The sequence below is a fragment of the Coffea arabica genome, chromosome 9e (genome assembly GCF_036785885.1).
Source record: "Coffea arabica cultivar ET-39 chromosome 9e, Coffea Arabica ET-39 HiFi, whole genome shotgun sequence".
Lineage (NCBI taxonomy): Eukaryota > Viridiplantae > Streptophyta > Magnoliopsida > Gentianales > Rubiaceae > Coffea > Coffea arabica.
Window position 1 is genome coordinate 38,353,590 of NC_092327.1, and position 16,453 is coordinate 38,370,042.

At 34.2% G+C, this 16,453-nt stretch overlaps 2 protein-coding genes and 1 long non-coding RNA gene across 3 annotated transcripts; 1 reads left to right on the top strand and 2 right to left on the bottom strand.

Moving 5' to 3' along the window:
• Positions 1–1,555: 1,555 nt before the first annotated feature.
• Positions 1,556–5,001, top strand: LOC140014519 (uncharacterized). Its single transcript, XR_011821277.1, has 2 exons — positions 1,556–1,919; positions 4,734–5,001. It is a non-coding gene; the product is annotated as an uncharacterized lncRNA (long non-coding RNA).
• A 1,845-nt stretch (positions 5,002–6,846) lies between these two features.
• LOC113709394 (polygalacturonase-like) lies at positions 6,847–8,671 on the bottom strand. The gene is made up of 4 exons (XM_027232143.2): positions 8,500–8,671; positions 8,026–8,337; positions 7,401–7,916; positions 6,847–7,305 (listed from the first exon to the last, which is right to left on the bottom strand). The coding sequence occupies exons 1-4, from the start codon at positions 8,629–8,631 to the stop codon at positions 7,051–7,053; spliced, it is 1,215 nt and encodes a 404-aa protein (XP_027087944.2). The 5' UTR covers positions 8,632–8,671; the 3' UTR covers positions 6,847–7,050.
• Positions 8,672–13,012: 4,341 nt separating this feature from the next.
• LOC113710650 (polygalacturonase-like) lies at positions 13,013–14,790 on the bottom strand. The gene is made up of 4 exons (XM_027233766.2): positions 14,622–14,790; positions 14,151–14,462; positions 13,525–14,040; positions 13,013–13,429 (listed from the first exon to the last, which is right to left on the bottom strand). The coding sequence occupies exons 1-4, from the start codon at positions 14,751–14,753 to the stop codon at positions 13,175–13,177; spliced, it is 1,215 nt and encodes a 404-aa protein (XP_027089567.1). The 5' UTR covers positions 14,754–14,790; the 3' UTR covers positions 13,013–13,174.
• Between the last annotated feature and the right edge of the window lie 1,663 nt (positions 14,791–16,453).

Genomic DNA, 16,453 nt, shown 5'->3' on the forward strand with positions numbered 1-16,453 from the left:
TGCCTATCGAGGAAAATTTCTACAAATAATGGTAAAAAAAAAGGTATTTGTCGGGATCTATCACATTCGTCTCATGTTGTAGCATCGCTGTACATGGGGACCGCATATCTCATGTACGGCGACCGGCTAAAAGTCCGAAGGGAGTAGAATGCAAAATGGCAAACAAAAAAATAGGAATAGTGTAGCTACATATATCATGTGTGACTACACATTGATAGTTTTTTTTAAATTTTGAGTGCGGTTACACTTGGAATTATTATGATTCTGATCCAAAGAAGAAAAAAAAAATTAAAGCATCTTTACTTGGAGTAATATATCCTATGCTTTTGGTGTCCAAAAGGGAAAAACAGTTGATAATTTGAAGTACTTCACTTGTAATTTATACTTGTGATTGCAAAACTTTTTGTATATGTGTAAAATCATTACTATCGTTTGTGGTTTATAGGAGAATTATTTGAAATATAGCTGTCCACTACTTAATAGTACATATCATTTAAAAAAATATGAACCTAGTTGGGGACAAGCTTTTTTGGATCTATTGGAGAGAGATGTGTTGTATGAGTTTGTAGAAAGTCAAGTATATGTGTTGCTTGAGAAATCTAAAAAACAATTGAGATTCTGCCAATGTGTACAATGCTTTTATAAGAAGATAGTTTGTTGGCCAAACTATTGAAAAGATTGCACACTGTTAAATGCTGGGAAAACAAGTAGTCTAGTTACACTGGTATAAGGCCCAGGATGTGCTAAAAGAACTAAATTGAGACTACACTAACAATTCAAAATAAAAAAAAATTCAAAATCATGTGCAGCTGTACTCTTACCTTTTTTAGCATTTTGCATTTTAGTCCCGAGGGACTGGAATGTTAAAAAAATTAATGTGGTGTCACCTATTTTGGTTAAAAAAAATTATGTGCAAGGACGCTAGAAGAAGAAACAGATATGGCAGAGTACCACTTTTGCTTTTTTTTTTTAAATATTATTTTGGAAAATTGGTAGTTATCAGTACCAAAAATCCAACTCCCCGTCCGTGTGAGAACTCAGAAATTTATGTGTACACTTTGAATTTATTTCATTACATTTAATCTGTTATTAGAAATATTATATGTAACAAATGAATGGTTAAATTAAATGCATAATTGAATTCCTATAAAATTGAAAATTTAAAAAAAATGATGTAATAAATAAATAAAACATATAAGCAAAATGATAGAATGGTGTAGAAAATTTTAGGAATCAAATAAACATATGGTAGGCATATGGCAAATTATCATTTGAATTTATTATATAGTTGAATTAGTTAAATGTCTAATTAATTTTCTTAAAGTCAAATGCGTGAAAATCTACTAGACCAATGTAAGTAATTTTCCAAGAAAACACAAATAAAGTCAGGAGTTAATATAAGAAATAATACAAATATAACTCCTTAGCAAGTAAATAAATTAATGTCAAAAGACCATTTTAACCTCAACGCCTAAACAAATAACCATGCAACCAGCAAGCAGGTTACTAGAATCCTAAAATAGGAACCGAGTGGAGGAAATGCTGGACTGGTCGGTCACCGAATGAGAGGAGCTAAGTGAGTGTAAGGGGAGGAATGTAGCTGCCAATGGTTAGCCAAATCCAAGTGGTGACCGACTGGAGGAAAGAGAGAAAATGAGAGATTTTACCAGTTCTCCTTAAGCGGCAACAACCGAGAAAGGAAAAAAAACAGGGCATCAGCCTTTCTTCTCAAAACACCAAAACCGAGAGCTAAGGTGAGGAATAGGAAGAGAAACTTAGCTAGATTCATCACATATCAGCTTCGACCGTGAGAAAAGAAGGACGCAAGGAAGGAAAAGAGTGAGAGCTGGTGCAATTTGGAGGAACCGAAGCTTAAAAACTGGAGCAGTCTGCAACTGTTGAATTCTAAAGGAAAGGAGGTAAAAAAATTCTGTAATAAACCTTTACTTATTAAGTATAAGTGAATATATGAGCTGCATGTTAAGTTTTAGCATGGAAATGAATTTTTGACCGAGGAAAAATTCTGGTTTGAGACTGAGTAGTTGCTGAGCTGAAATTTTGTGGGAATCGAGGGTCATTTGTTGAATTACTGCTTGCTAACAGTAAAGGATGGAAACTAATGATAGGAAATGCATGTATTATGTCTACTTTAAGTATTAAAAGAAGGTTAGCTGTAGAAACTTGTGAAGAGTTGGAACTATGAGTTGAAATTATTGAAAGAAACCTGCTGGAAATCTGTTAGCCCCAACTGAGAGCAAGGAAGTTAAGAAACTCTAGCTGTCTTTGGCAAATTTTAGCTCTTAAACTTTCGTATTAAGCTGTAATGTGTCATAAAGCATCTTAACTTCATCAAGCAAAGCAGAAATGAGTATAAACTGAAGTGAACATTGAAGGAAAGATAAGTTCAATCTAGTTGCAGATAGGTTCGGCTGAGAGAAAGAATAAGAAAATTATTCTCGGTTTCTTCATGGATTCTGGTTCTAACCTTCTACATTGAGGTTTAATTCATTATATAACATTTCCGTCTTATCATTCTTGTTAGATTTGAGTGCATAAAGAAGAGACTAATGGAGAAAATTCTTGATTAAAAGCTGATGGAACCCGCTAGGAAGGCCGAGTGAGAGAGAGAGAAATGAACTTTTGATCAGTCTTTCTTTCGAATTTTAGTTGTGAACTTTTATATGTTCTGTTTAAGGCTACTCTGTAGCTTGATAATCATGTTTTGCATGTCAAGTTGGAGGTAACATGGAAGAAATTAAGGAAGTGGTTGTCTATTAAATTACCATTTTGATGACTGCTGCATTTAGCTGATGACAGATTAGTATATATGGCTTCTTGGCTGAACCATTTGCTGGAATTAAGTATTACTTGCCTTGGCTTATGTTGGACCGAAAGCACATTAAAGTACTTAAAGATGTAAGCAAGTAAAAGAATGAAGTTTTGTTGAAAATCTGAAGTAATATTGCTGGAAATTTAGCCTTGTTGGCCGAGAGAGTGAGGGGTTGAAACTCTCATGTTATTTTTCGAAATTTCTAGGATAATTGATTGTAATCTTGTATAAAACATCTTATAACATCTTAACCTTGCCTCTCGTGTACATTTTATTGATTCTAAGACTTGGAGGGTTGATGAAATTGAGCAAATTTAAACCATAAGTGAACTTGAATCTGGTTCAGCTCAAAGGAAGAAAAGAAAAGCTCACTAGCCTTAATTCTTGAATATTGGGTTGAAAATGGTTTAATCTTAGCTTAAACACCTCACAAGACCTTAAATTTGGTATACATGAATATTTCCCTTGTTTAAGTTGATAAATTTGATTAATCTTGAAGAAAAATGTGAGGAAGGTTGCTGGAATTGTTGCATCTTGTGTGATAAGCTAAGGGACTTGAGTTCTAGTAATTTAAACCTTAAATTGGTGAGTGATTAACAGCCGGACATAAAGATAAATGGATGAGAAAAGTTGTTATATCAACTATAGGGATCTAAAAGGCTATAAAACTTATATGAAAAAAATATACAAATAAAACATGATTCAAACAGCCTTATAAGCATTGTATGTTCACCGTTAAGGTAATAAACTAGTTTTACTCATGATCTTAAGGAAAAGAGATTTATAGGACAATAAAGTACCTTAAAGGTAGTTATTTCTAAAATTTACCTTATTAAGGGTTAATGTTGCTTTTAGTACGATAAATCTAGCAGTATAAAAGTAATGAAGTCACAATATTGGAATTGGTACTTAAACTTCCTCTCTTTTGGAAATTAAAGGTCGAAATGACGAGTGAATGTAAGAAATGCACTAGTCACCTCACTGAACATAGCAATAACTTAGAATTCAGGTGGAATGGTGACTTAAGGCTAGAATACAACACATATGTTGATTATACTTCAGAATTTCATCAAATGAGTAGTTAAATTATTATGGCAATTATGAACTTATCTCAGGAAGTAGCTGTGAGCCAGGAAACGAACCCGAGACTCGAGAATAATTTATTTGGGTATTTGGTGAGTGTTTTTCGAATTTATGTGTTTAACTGTTTATGTGTATCTAAGTGAAATTATGTGACAAATGTGCTTATCATGAATTATTACTAAATGATTCCTTGTGAAGTGTATCTCAATTGTCCCTCGCCTTTTAAGTCGATGGTGTACTTTATCGCACTCGGCTTAGTCGAGTTTGAAGGTCGATAATTGACTGAATGTTACTGTAAGTGTGTATAAATGTAAGCCGTATGTGTACCTCGCCGCATCGACTGAACTAGGTCCCAAAACCCTCTGTTCAATGGACTATTCGATCCAGCAAAGGGCTTGGTCGGGTAGGACGGTAACTTTGGGTAAATGTTTCGGTATACTCGAGTATTACCATGAGATTGGGAGATTATTGAACTGATTATTCAACGTAGGGGATTGTTTATTGTTTTGGAGGACATAAGGAGGTGAATCGGCAGAATGTGCAATGATATTGAAATGAATGTACAATAACAGTGAAATGAGTGTCTCTTGACACTGAAATGAATGCTCAATGACATTGAAGTGGCTCTAATGCGAGCACCGTATTCTTTTAAAAGTGATTGTTTAGTGAAGTGTTTCTTCCATTGCTTAATGAAAGTGATTGTACAGTGAAATGTGTACTACTTGCTTAATTGTAATGATTTAAGTGTTTATTAAATGTTTCTTGCTCGGCAAACCTCACTGAGTTTTAGCTCAATCCTTTAGTTTTGTTTTCCTTACAGGAGTTGGTGGTCGGAGAAACGAACGAGAGAACTTAGGGAATTAACGTGAAGACTTTCGTGATTATAAATTATCTAGTATCATATCACGGCTAAAACTTTTGTATTGAACTTGGCATTGTAAAAGTTTTGAACGTGTGGTTTTAATATACCACAATGTTATCTCTGAAATTAATGTTAGTGAATGAGTCCTGGCGAGAGCCAGGCTGGCGGTCCGCTAACTTCTAGGTTATGCCCTAGGAAAAGACCGAGCCGTCACAGTCTGACATGCTATTTTCTCTTTTCGTAATCTTTATCCCAATTTTTTATGCTCAATTTGGAATTGGAAGCAGCATTGTTGTTATAGAAGTGTTGGGGTCGAATAGGTTTAAGAACTGAGACAAGTTTTACTCCATGCCGTCAGTGTTATTATACTTGTATTTATGATGAGTGCAGCTGGGTTATTGGTCGATTTTAGGCAGCTTTATCTAAATCTTGGACCAAAATAAAAAAACATTCCAACAATTACCTAAGCGCACAGTAATATATCCTAATTTGTGTACAATCACTAATACTAGTAATCTCATCTGGAAAAAGCAAAAAAATTCTGGGTGGACATACATGTGAATTTGTTTGTATGGTGCTAATTTATTTCCAAAACATAAAATGGGCATGCTTATTGTTTTCTTAGCCGATGATCTGTTGTGAATATAGGTACTCCTAAATTGTTGCTAAAGTAATTAGTTCATTCCTAATCCATCTGGATAAGATTATATTATCTCAAAATACAACATGTTATATATATATATACATATATTAAATTTACATTGTCGACTTTATGAGACAGAATTTCTATATTTTTCATTTTCTTCGACCAATTTTCTTTTTGAAAACTTTATTTAAGTTTGGTATTCTTCATGCTATTTTTTCTTTTTATGGTTTTTAGATTATTTATAACTCCAACTCTATGACACTGTCATTTTTTACCAATGTTATTGTACACTCATAATATTATTATGCTTAATAATTACACTACGATATTTCTATCTACAAAGCAGTACTGTTAAGTGGGTAAAACGATTATGCACATCAAAGGGCAGGAATAACAATGGAGTTTATATCAATGGCTTAATTTGTATCATTAATCTATGGAAGGTCATTAGTATAAAAGAATTGGCTTTTTGGATTTGTGTCATTCCATGTCATTTTTTATACTGCGCCACCCACTTAATCCTTCTCCACTGCCCACCCAGCAAACTCATTTACCTACCAGACCTGTGCGTTGTTCAACTTGATAGTAAATGACACACAAGTTGTGAGAGTTCAGTTATTGGGTTAACTTTGTACATGTGAAAGTAGATGAACAAACACTTTATGTTTTTCTTTGGACTTGGTGGCCTGAATTTTTTTTGCCAAGGGGAAGTAATTCTTTGCGTAGAAGTTGTATGCATGCTTATCTTGGTTATTATTTCTTATTATGCGAGAAAAAGTTCGATAATGTTGCAATCACTAAAGTTGACCCAATGATTATGGGAAGGCTTCAAGTCGAATCTAGATACTGATAGTTGGGGACAAAAAAGATATGGGGAGAGATGAGAGGATAGAAAATAAAAAGTTCATTAGCATTGCAATAAATTTGCTTAATATGAAGTAAGATGCAATGTTTTTTTACTTGAATAGATGCATTTTGTTTGAACATGAGCAATATGCATTCTTTTGGGTGTAGTGTTTATTAACAATGGGTTGCAAGTAATCCTATATATCTGATTGTTCTTGACTACAGCGGTTTATTGTCATTAGTTTAAACTTCATTGGCAGAGATAGTTGATTTTCTCTCTTTTTTCTCTATTCTTTTTCCTTAATTTTAAGTACACTGCAACACAAAGAACAAGCAAAACGTTCCTTCTCCCGCAAGTACTTTTTTAACAGGGATATTGACAATAAATAAGAAAGTTTGATATGTGACATAACTAATGATGAAGTGTAATGTAGATAAAAGTTTTAGTTGGGAGTGTGGTAATTTAATGACCATTACAAGTTAAATTTCCTGTTTGTAAAGGAGAATTTCGTCTTTGTAACAGTTGATACAATTAATTGAAAAACAACAAACATAATTATAAGATGAAGGGTATTAGAATACGACAAAAATTGAGACTATTTTATTTGTTTTCAAAAGTATCAAAACTAATGATATTTTCATACATAGTATGGATTCATCTAACAAAATTACTTCTTGAATGGATTCAAAAAATAATAAGACCTGAAATCTATTTGTCAGAAAGGGGGAAAGAAAAAAAAGGAGAAAAAAAAATTTCGAACTCGTTCCTACGCTTGCGGGAATCTAAGCAGCCTGAGCCGGAACGGTAGCATTGGCGCAGATTGGAGGGTTCAGCTTACCACTCAGAGCTGGCTTCACATTGGCACAATTGCTTGACACATTCCCTTGATTGCCATTGTATGCCAAGTCAATGTCAGCAACCTCTACACCCTCGCATGGGATACTCTTACTGCAAAGAAGAGTCACAACAGCTGGTGTTGCTGAAGTGCCAGTGATGTTCTTGAAGCTGACCTGAGCAATCTTAACACTTGATGGGGCCTGTAAATCAAAAGAACGAGGAGAGAAAAAAATTAGCTCGAAAAGAAATGCAGTTTAGAATTTGATTGTCTTAGCATGCATGTTTTTAAACTTACAGTGTTTGTGCATTGGTTGTTTGGGCAATATTCTTGATCAATGATCACTGGATTGCTGACATTTTGCATGATAATACCTTCAAAGTGCATATTGGTGGCACTGCCACTTTTAGAAGCTGGCCAGCTCTTTACTCTTACACCATTTAAAGTACCGGAGATGGTGCAGTCGGTAACAAAGATACCCTCAACAGGCAGTTCATTGTCATACCTTCCAAGACTTCCAACACTGATTCCATGGCCAGGTCCACATGTCACTTTGCTTATGTTAACTTGTTTGGCACCATCGCCAATTGAGATGCAATCGTCCCCGGTTCCTATGTTTGAATCCGTGATGACTACTCCAGTGGAATGTCCAATGTGAATACCATCAGTGTTGGGACTGTCCCCAGGTGCTGTGATTGTGAAGTGTTGGAATGTTATATTGTTGCATCCGAAAAGATTCACGTGAAACAGTTTGCTGTTCAAAGAAGTTAGGTCGCGGATGACAGTGTTGTTGACGAAATTCAAGCTCAAAGTCTGCAATTTCAAGTTAAAAAAGGCACAACAATCAGATTACTAATTGAACTCGTGTATCGTTGGCAAAACATTCATAGGTATGTATTCAATGTTGTAAAAGCTGGCTCACATTTGGAAGTTTGCTGCATTCGGTTTTTACACGACATTCATTTTGGGTCCAAGCTTTGGCTCCTTGGCCATCCAAGGTACCACCTCCGGAGAGTGTCAATTGGTCAACGTATATAATTGTCATCCATTCCTTATCCTTGCTTATTTGTGCAGGATCTTCAGGTGCTTTGATGGTGCCTTGTATTTGAATCTCAACGGGAGCTTTGCAAGGACCTTCAAGGTTCGCTTCTTTCAATAAAAATGTGCCCTTTGGAATCAAAATTGTAGATGCTGTTGTAGAATTACATGCTTGTTTCCAAGCATCCGCCAAAACCTGCAACAATGATGTTAGATCTTTTAGAACCCAATTGTTTATTTCAATGGGGACAATGCTTTCGACAAATCATGAACTTTTCTTCAAATTCTGGTGAATTGATCAATCAACCAACTCGATTTCGATGCATGTAGCTTCTGCATTAAGATTAAGATTAATTACTTGGCTCATGTCAGCACTGCCATCAGGTTTTGCGCCAAGTTGAGTGACATCAATAGGTCCAGTTTGGGCCTGGACAATGCATGTAAAGAACAGCCATGAACACAACAATGTGATGCCAAATGCTCCTGCCATCTTTTGTTCTTCTTTTTTTCTTTGTTCTTTCCCACTATTTGTGTTTACTTTATCTGAATAGCGTAATCTAAATTGCATTTGTTGCCTTTTTATAGTGGTGATAAGGAGTTTGGCACCGTTAATTACCAAATTTATGTTTGTGGTTCATAAGAGACTCGAGTGTTATGGTGCAGTTGTGGCTGTGACATCGGTTACCTTTCTTCTCTTTCTCAATCCAACCATATCTCCCTTCCTGATCACCTAATCTGGTGAAAACATCAACCTTGTAGTGACAAAAAATGGTTAATCAATCTTGCGGATATCGAATGAATTTTTCCAATGTGGGTGGATCTCTTGATGGTCAATGGTTTTCAACTTTGAATAGTAATTCAAAATCTTTGGAGCTTTTAGTTTTTCACAATAAAGTGATTAACAATATGCTAAACTAATTACATTATTGTGTTAATAGAATTCCAAAATTATCCAAATCGAGCTGCTTGGAATGTATTAATAGGATTCCAAAATTATCCAAACTGAGCTACTTGGAATCAGATTCTTTGAAAGAAATGATTTTTTATTTTAGAAATGATATATATTGGCCTATGCACATATACTTTTGCAAATGACTATTTTCTCTATGGTCCTTTAAGGTTTGTCATAAAACAAAAACATTCCTTGTAATTTTTAAGAGTTACAATGACCTCCCTATTCAAGATTGTCAATTTTTTTCTTTATTTTGATTTTTGCCTGTACTTAATTCGACTGTTAAGACAATATCTCATTTAGATATATAAAATTTCACAAGGACAAATTTTGGTGTTTGCAGCATATATACTTTATGCTATTATTACCTCAAAGCTAAAATGCTTATATATCACCATGTTAAAATTGGAGAGTGGTAACCTCATAAAACTAGAGGTAGCTTTTTGCTTAATTTGACCAACTTCAAGAAAGGCTGGTGTAATATAATCTTTTGTGAATCACAATTGGTGGACGAGATAGCTGTACAGTACAAATACACAAAGAATCAAGATTCAAGATAACTATGTTGTATAAAATGTGATTTAATAGTTTCTCTTTTCTATTTTCATAATTTGCACGAGTTCATATTTTCTCATTTTAAGTGAAAACATGAACATGTTCTTGTTCCCAATAGGCAAGTTGTTAAAGTAAACATCTTTTCTCCGGTTTATAAACGTAGACATTGCTTAAATTTTGGAAGGTCAGGCATCACTGATCGCATATATGATTATGACATTTGATCAAGATTGATTTCAAAAAGCTATCAAATTTATTCATCAATTTGTAGACAGTAATCGAATCTCTTTCTTTATTTTCATCTGAATTAACCTCAAGAAACTTTATTGTTTTTCAATGACTAATATCCACAATATACGGGTGCAACTGGCTGATTGCAAATCGAAGCAGATTTCTAAAAATAATGGTAAAAGAAGGTATTTGTCGGGTTCTATCATATCCGTCACATATTGTAGCATCGCTGTACATAAGGACCGCATATCTCGTGTATGGCGACTGGCTAAATTTTCTTTTTTTCTTAAATTTTTTTAAACCAACACATGTGCGGTGACATATTATTTTTTTTACATTCTAGTCCCTAGGGAATAGAATGCAAAATGTCAAATAAAAAATTACGAATAGTGTAGCTGCATATATCATGTGTGGTTACACGCTGATAGTTTTTTTTAAAAAAATTTTTGAGTGCAGTTACACTTGGAATGATTATGATTCTTATCCAAAGAAGAAAAAGAAAATTTAAAGCATTCTATGCTTTTGGTGTCCAAAGGGAAAAACAATTGATAATTTGAAGTACTTCACTTGTAATTTATACTTGTCATTGCAAAAATTTTCGTATATGTGTAAAATCATTACTATCGTTTGCGGTTCATAGGAGAATTATATGAAATATATCTGTTCACTGCTTAATAGTACATATCATTAAAAAAATATGAACCTAGCTGGGGACAAGCTTTTGGATCTATTGGAGAGAGATTTGTTGTATGAGTTTGAAGAAAGTCAAGTATATGTGTTGCTTGAGAAATCTGAAAAACAATTGAGATTCTGCCAATAAGTAAAATGTTATTTTAAGAAGATAGTTTGTTTGCCAAACTATTGAAAAGATTGCATGGTGTTAAATGATGGGAAAACAAGTAGTCTGGTTACACTGGTATGAGGCCTAGGATGTGCTAAAAAAACTCAATTGAGACTACACTAACAATTCAAAAAAAAAGATTCAAAGTCATGTGCAGCTATACTTGAAAAAAAAAAACATTGGCATTTTGCATTTCAGTCCCGAGGGACTGGAATGTTAAAAAAATTAATGTGTTGTCGCATATTTTGGTTAAAAAATTATGTGCAAGGATGCTAGAAGAAGAAATAGATATGGCGGAGTCCCATTTTTGTTTTTTTTTTCAATATTGTTTTTGAAAATTGCTCGTTATCCGTACCAGAAATCCAACTCCCCATCCGACATGCTATTTTCTCTTTTCTTAATATTTATCCCAATTTTTTATGCTCAAATTGGAATTGGAAACAGCATTATCGTTACAGAAGTATTGGGTTAGAAAAGGTTTTAGAACTGAGACAAGTTTTACTCCATGCCGTTGGTGTCATTATACTTGTATTTATGATGAGTGCAGCTAGGTTATTGGTCGATTTTAGGCAGCTTTATCTAAATCCTGGACCAAAATAAAAAAACATTCCAATAATTACCTAAGGGCACAGTAATATATCTTAATTTGTGTACAATCACTAAGACTAGTAATCTCATCTGCAAAAAGGAAAAAAATTCTGGGTAAATAGACATGTGAGTTTGTTTGTATGGTGCTAATTTTATTTTCAAGACCTAAAAAGGGCATGCTTATTGTTTTTTTAGCCAACGATCTGTTGTGTATATAGGTATTCCTGAATTGTTGCTAAAGTAATTAGTTCATTCCTAATCCATCTGATTAAGATAATAAGATAATATTATCTCAAAATGTAACATGTTATATATATATATATGTATGTATGTATATTAAATTTACATTGTCAACTTTATGAGACATTATTTCTATATTTTTCATTTTCTTCGACCAATTTTCTTTTTGAAAGCTTTATTTGAGTTTGAAGTGCCATATCTAACATTCTTCATGCTATTTTTTCTTTTTACGATTTTTAGATTATTTATAACTCCAAATCTATGACACTGTCATTTTTTACCCATGTTATTGTGCACTCATAATATTATTATGATTAATAATTACACTTTGATATTTCTATCTTCAAAGTAATACTATTAGTGGGAAAAATGAATGTGCACATGAAAGGGCGGGAATAACAATGGAGTTTATATCAATGGCTTAATTTGTATCATTAATCTATAGAACGTCATTTGTAAAAAGGAATTTGCTTATTGACTTTGTGTCATTCCATGTATTTGTTACACTGCGCCGCCCGCTTAATCCTTCTCCACTTCTCTCCCACCAAACTCATTTACCAACCATACCTGTGTGTTGCTCAACTTGATAGTAAATGACAAACAAGTTGTGAGAGTTCAATTATTGGGTTAACTTTGTACATATGAAAGTAGATGAACAAATACTATGTTTTTCTTTGGACTAGTGACCAGAATTTTTTTGCCAAAGGAAAGTAATTCTTTGGGTAGAAGTTGTATGCATGCTTATCATTGTTATTATTTCTTATTACATGAGAAAAAGTTCGATAATGTTGCAACGACTGATGTTGACCCAATGATTAGGGGAAGGCTTCAGGTCGAATCTTTAGACTAGTAGTTGGGGACAGAAAAGATATGGGGAACGATGAGAGGATAGAAAATAAAAAGTTCATTAGTATAGCAATAAAGTTGCTTAATATGAAGTAAGATGCAATGGTTTTTAACTTGAGTAGATGTATTGTTTGAACATGAGCTATATGCATTCTTTTGGGTGTAGTGTTTATTAGCAATGGGTGCAAGTAATCCTATATATCTGATTTTTTTTTACTACAGTGGTTTATTGTCATTAGTTGAAACTTCATTGGCAGAGATAGTTGGTTTTCTCTCTTTTTCTCTATTCTTTTTCTTTAATTTTAAGTACACTCCAACTCAAAGCACAAGCAAAAAGTTCTTTTTCCCAAAAGTACTTTTTCATTAGGGATAATGACAATAAGCAAGAAAGTTTGACATGTAACATAACTAATGATGAAGTGTAATATAGATAAAAAGTTTTAGTTGGGAGTGTTGTAATTTAATGACCACTACAAGTTAAATTTCATCTTTGTAAAGGAGAATTTCATCTTTGTTACTATTGATACAATTAATTGAAAAACAACAAACATAATTATAAGATGAAGGGTATTATGATATGGCAAAATTGAGACAATATTTTATTTGTCTTTAAAAGTATCAAAACTAATGATATTTTCATACAGAGTATGGATTCATCTAATAGAATTACTTCTTGAATGGATTCAAAAAATAATAAGACCTAAAATCTATTTGTCAAAAAAGGTGAAAGAAAAAAGAAGGAGAAAAAAATTTCGAGCTTGTTCCTATGCTTGCAGAAATTTAAGCAGCCTGAGCAGGAATGGTGGCATTGGCACAAATTGGAGGGTTCAGCTTGCCACTCAGAGCTGGCTTTACATTGGCACAATTGCTTGACACATTCCCTTGATTGCCATTGTATGCCAAGTCAATGTCAGCAACCTCTACACCCTCGCATGGGATACTCTTACTGCAAAGAAGAGTCACAACAGCTGGTGTTGCTGAAGTGCCAGTGATGTTCTTGAAGCTGACCTGAGCAATCTTAACACTTGATGGGGCCTGTAAATCAAAACAATGAGGAGAAAAAAAAATTAGGTCGAAAAGAAATATACTTTAGAATTTGATTGTCTTAGCATGCATGTTTTTTAACTTACAGTGTTTGTGCACTGGTTGTTTGGGCAATATTCTTGATCAATGATCACTGGATTGCTGACATTTTGCATGATAATACCTTCAAAGTGCATATTGGTGGCACTACCGCTTTTAGCAGCTGGCCAACTCTTTACTCTTACACCATTTAAAGTACCGGAGATGGTGCAGTCGGTAACAAAGATACCCTCAACAGGTAGTTCATTGTCATACCTTCCAAGACTTCCAACGCTGATTCCATGGCCAGGTCCACATGTCACTTTGCTTATGTTAACTTGTTTGGCACCATCACCAATTGAGATGCAATCGTCCCCGGTTCCTATGTTTGAATCTGTGATGACAACTCCAGTGGAATGTCCAATGTGAATACCATCAGTGTTGGGACTGTCCCCAGGTGCTGTGATTGTGAAGTGTTGGAATGTTATATTGTTGCATCCGAAAAGATTCACGTGAAACAGTTTGCTGTTCAAAGAAGTTAGGTCGCGGATGACAGTATTGTTGACGAAATTCACGCTCAAAGTCTGCAATTTCAAGTTAAAAAAAAGCACAACAATCAGATTACTAATTGAACTCGTGTATCGTTGGCAAAACATTCATAGGTATGTATTCAATGTTATAAAAGCTGGCTCACATTTGGAAGTTTGCTGCATTCGGTTTTCACACGACATTCATTTTGGGTCCAAGCTTTGGCTCCTTGGCCATCCAAGGTACCACCTCCGGTGAGTGTCAATTGGTCAACGTACATAATTGTCATCCATTCCTTATCCTTGCTTATTTGTGCGGGATCTTCAGGTGCTTTGATGGTGCCTTGTATTTGAACCTCAACGGGTGCTTTGCAAGGGCCTACAAGGCTCGCTTCTTTTAATAAAAATGTGCCCTTTGGAATCAAAATTGTAGTTGCTGTTGTAGAATTACATGCTTGTTTCCAAGCATCCGCCAAAACCTGCAACAATGGCAAATCTTGTAGAGCCCAATTGTTTATTTCAATGGGGACAATGCTTTCAACAAATCACGAACTTTTCTTCAAATTCTGGTGAATTGATCAATCAACCAACTCGATTTCGATGCATGTAGCTTCTGCATTAAGATTAAGATTAATTACCTGACTCATGTCAGCACTGCCATCAGGTTTTGCGCCAAGTTGAGTGACATCAATAGGTCCAGTTTGGGCCTGGACAATGCATGTAAAGAACAGCCATGAACACAACAATGTGATGCCAAATGCTCCTGCCATCTTTTGTTTTTCTTTTTTTCTTTGTTCTTTCCCACTATTTGTGTTTACTTTATCTGAATAGCGTAATCTAAATTGCATTTGTTGCCTTTTTATAGTGGTGATAAGGAGTTTGGCACCATTAGTTACCAAAATTTATGTTTGTGGTTTGTAAGAAGCTCGAATGTTGTGGTATAGTTGTGGCTCTTATTTCGGTTACCTATCTGCCCTTTCTCCCTCCAAACATCTATCCTTTCTGGAACTCCTAATCTGGCCAAAATGTCCACCAAGTTGCTGCCGTTCATCTTGTATTAGCTAAAAATGGTTAATTAAGCTGACGAGTAATAGAGACCGGACGGATTTTTCCAACGTGGGTGAATCTCCTAATAGTCAATGGTTTGCAACTTTGAATAGGAATTCAAAATCTTCGGAGCTTATATTTCTTCACAGGAAAATGATTAACAATGCGCTAAACTAAAAGGATTATTGCATTAATAGGATTCCAAAATTATCCAAATTGAGTTACTTGGAATCAAATTCTTTGAAAGAGAATATGTTTGATTTTAGAAAAGATTTATATTGGCCTACATACATATACTTTTGAGGTTTGTCATAATACGAAGCCATCCCTTGTAGTGATTTTGAAGAACTACAATGACTTCCCTATTCAAGATTGTCAAGTTCTTCTCCTTTATTTTGATTTTTTCCATATAATTAATTCGATTTTGAAAACAATATCCCATTTGGATCTATAAAATTTCACAAGGATAATTTTGGGTGGTTGAAGTGTATATACTTTATGCTATCAAATTCCATTTTTTTCCTCAAAAAAAAGTGTATGTCCTTTATGCTATCATTATCTCAAAGTGAAAATGCTTATATATCAAGAAATAAAGAGTGTATAACCTCAAAAAACTAGGGGCAGCGTTTTATTTAATTTGACAAACTTCGCGAAAGGCTAGTGTAATATAACCTTTTGAGAATCACAACAGATGGTCATGCAATACAAATACACAAAGAATCAAGATTCAAGGTAACTATGTCATTTTATATAAAAAAAAGGTAACTATGTCATATAAAATGTGATTTAACAATTTCTTTTTTTCTTTTTCAGAATTTGCACGAGTCCACATACTCTCATTTTAAGTGAAAACATGAACATGTTCTTGTTCCCAATAGAAAAGTTGTTAAAGCAATATTTTTCCCTGGTTTATACATATAACGTAGACATTGCTTAAATTTTGAAACGTCAGGCAACACTAATCACATATATTGCATCTGATGAAGATTGATATCAAAAAGCTATCAAAGTTATTCACCAATTCACAAACACTAATCAAATCTCGTTCTTTATTTTCGTCCAAATTAACCTCCAGAAACTTTATTGTTTTTCAATGAATGATTTCCATGATCTCCTTGTGCAACGGGCTACCTGCCGGTTGAGGGAAGGCATTGCCAATACCAGAAATCCAACTCTCCGGCCAGCATGCTATTTTCTCTTTTCATGATGTTTTTCCCAATTTTTGTTGCTCAGACTGGATGCAGCAGTATCGTTACAGAAATATTGGGTTAGAAAAGGTTTAAGAACTGAGACAAGTTTTACTCCACACTGTTGGTGTCATTATACTTGTATTTATGGTGAGTCTAGTTGGGTTATTGGTTGATTTTAGGTAGATTTATCTAAATCCTTGACCAAAACTGATTGGATATTCCAATAATTCATA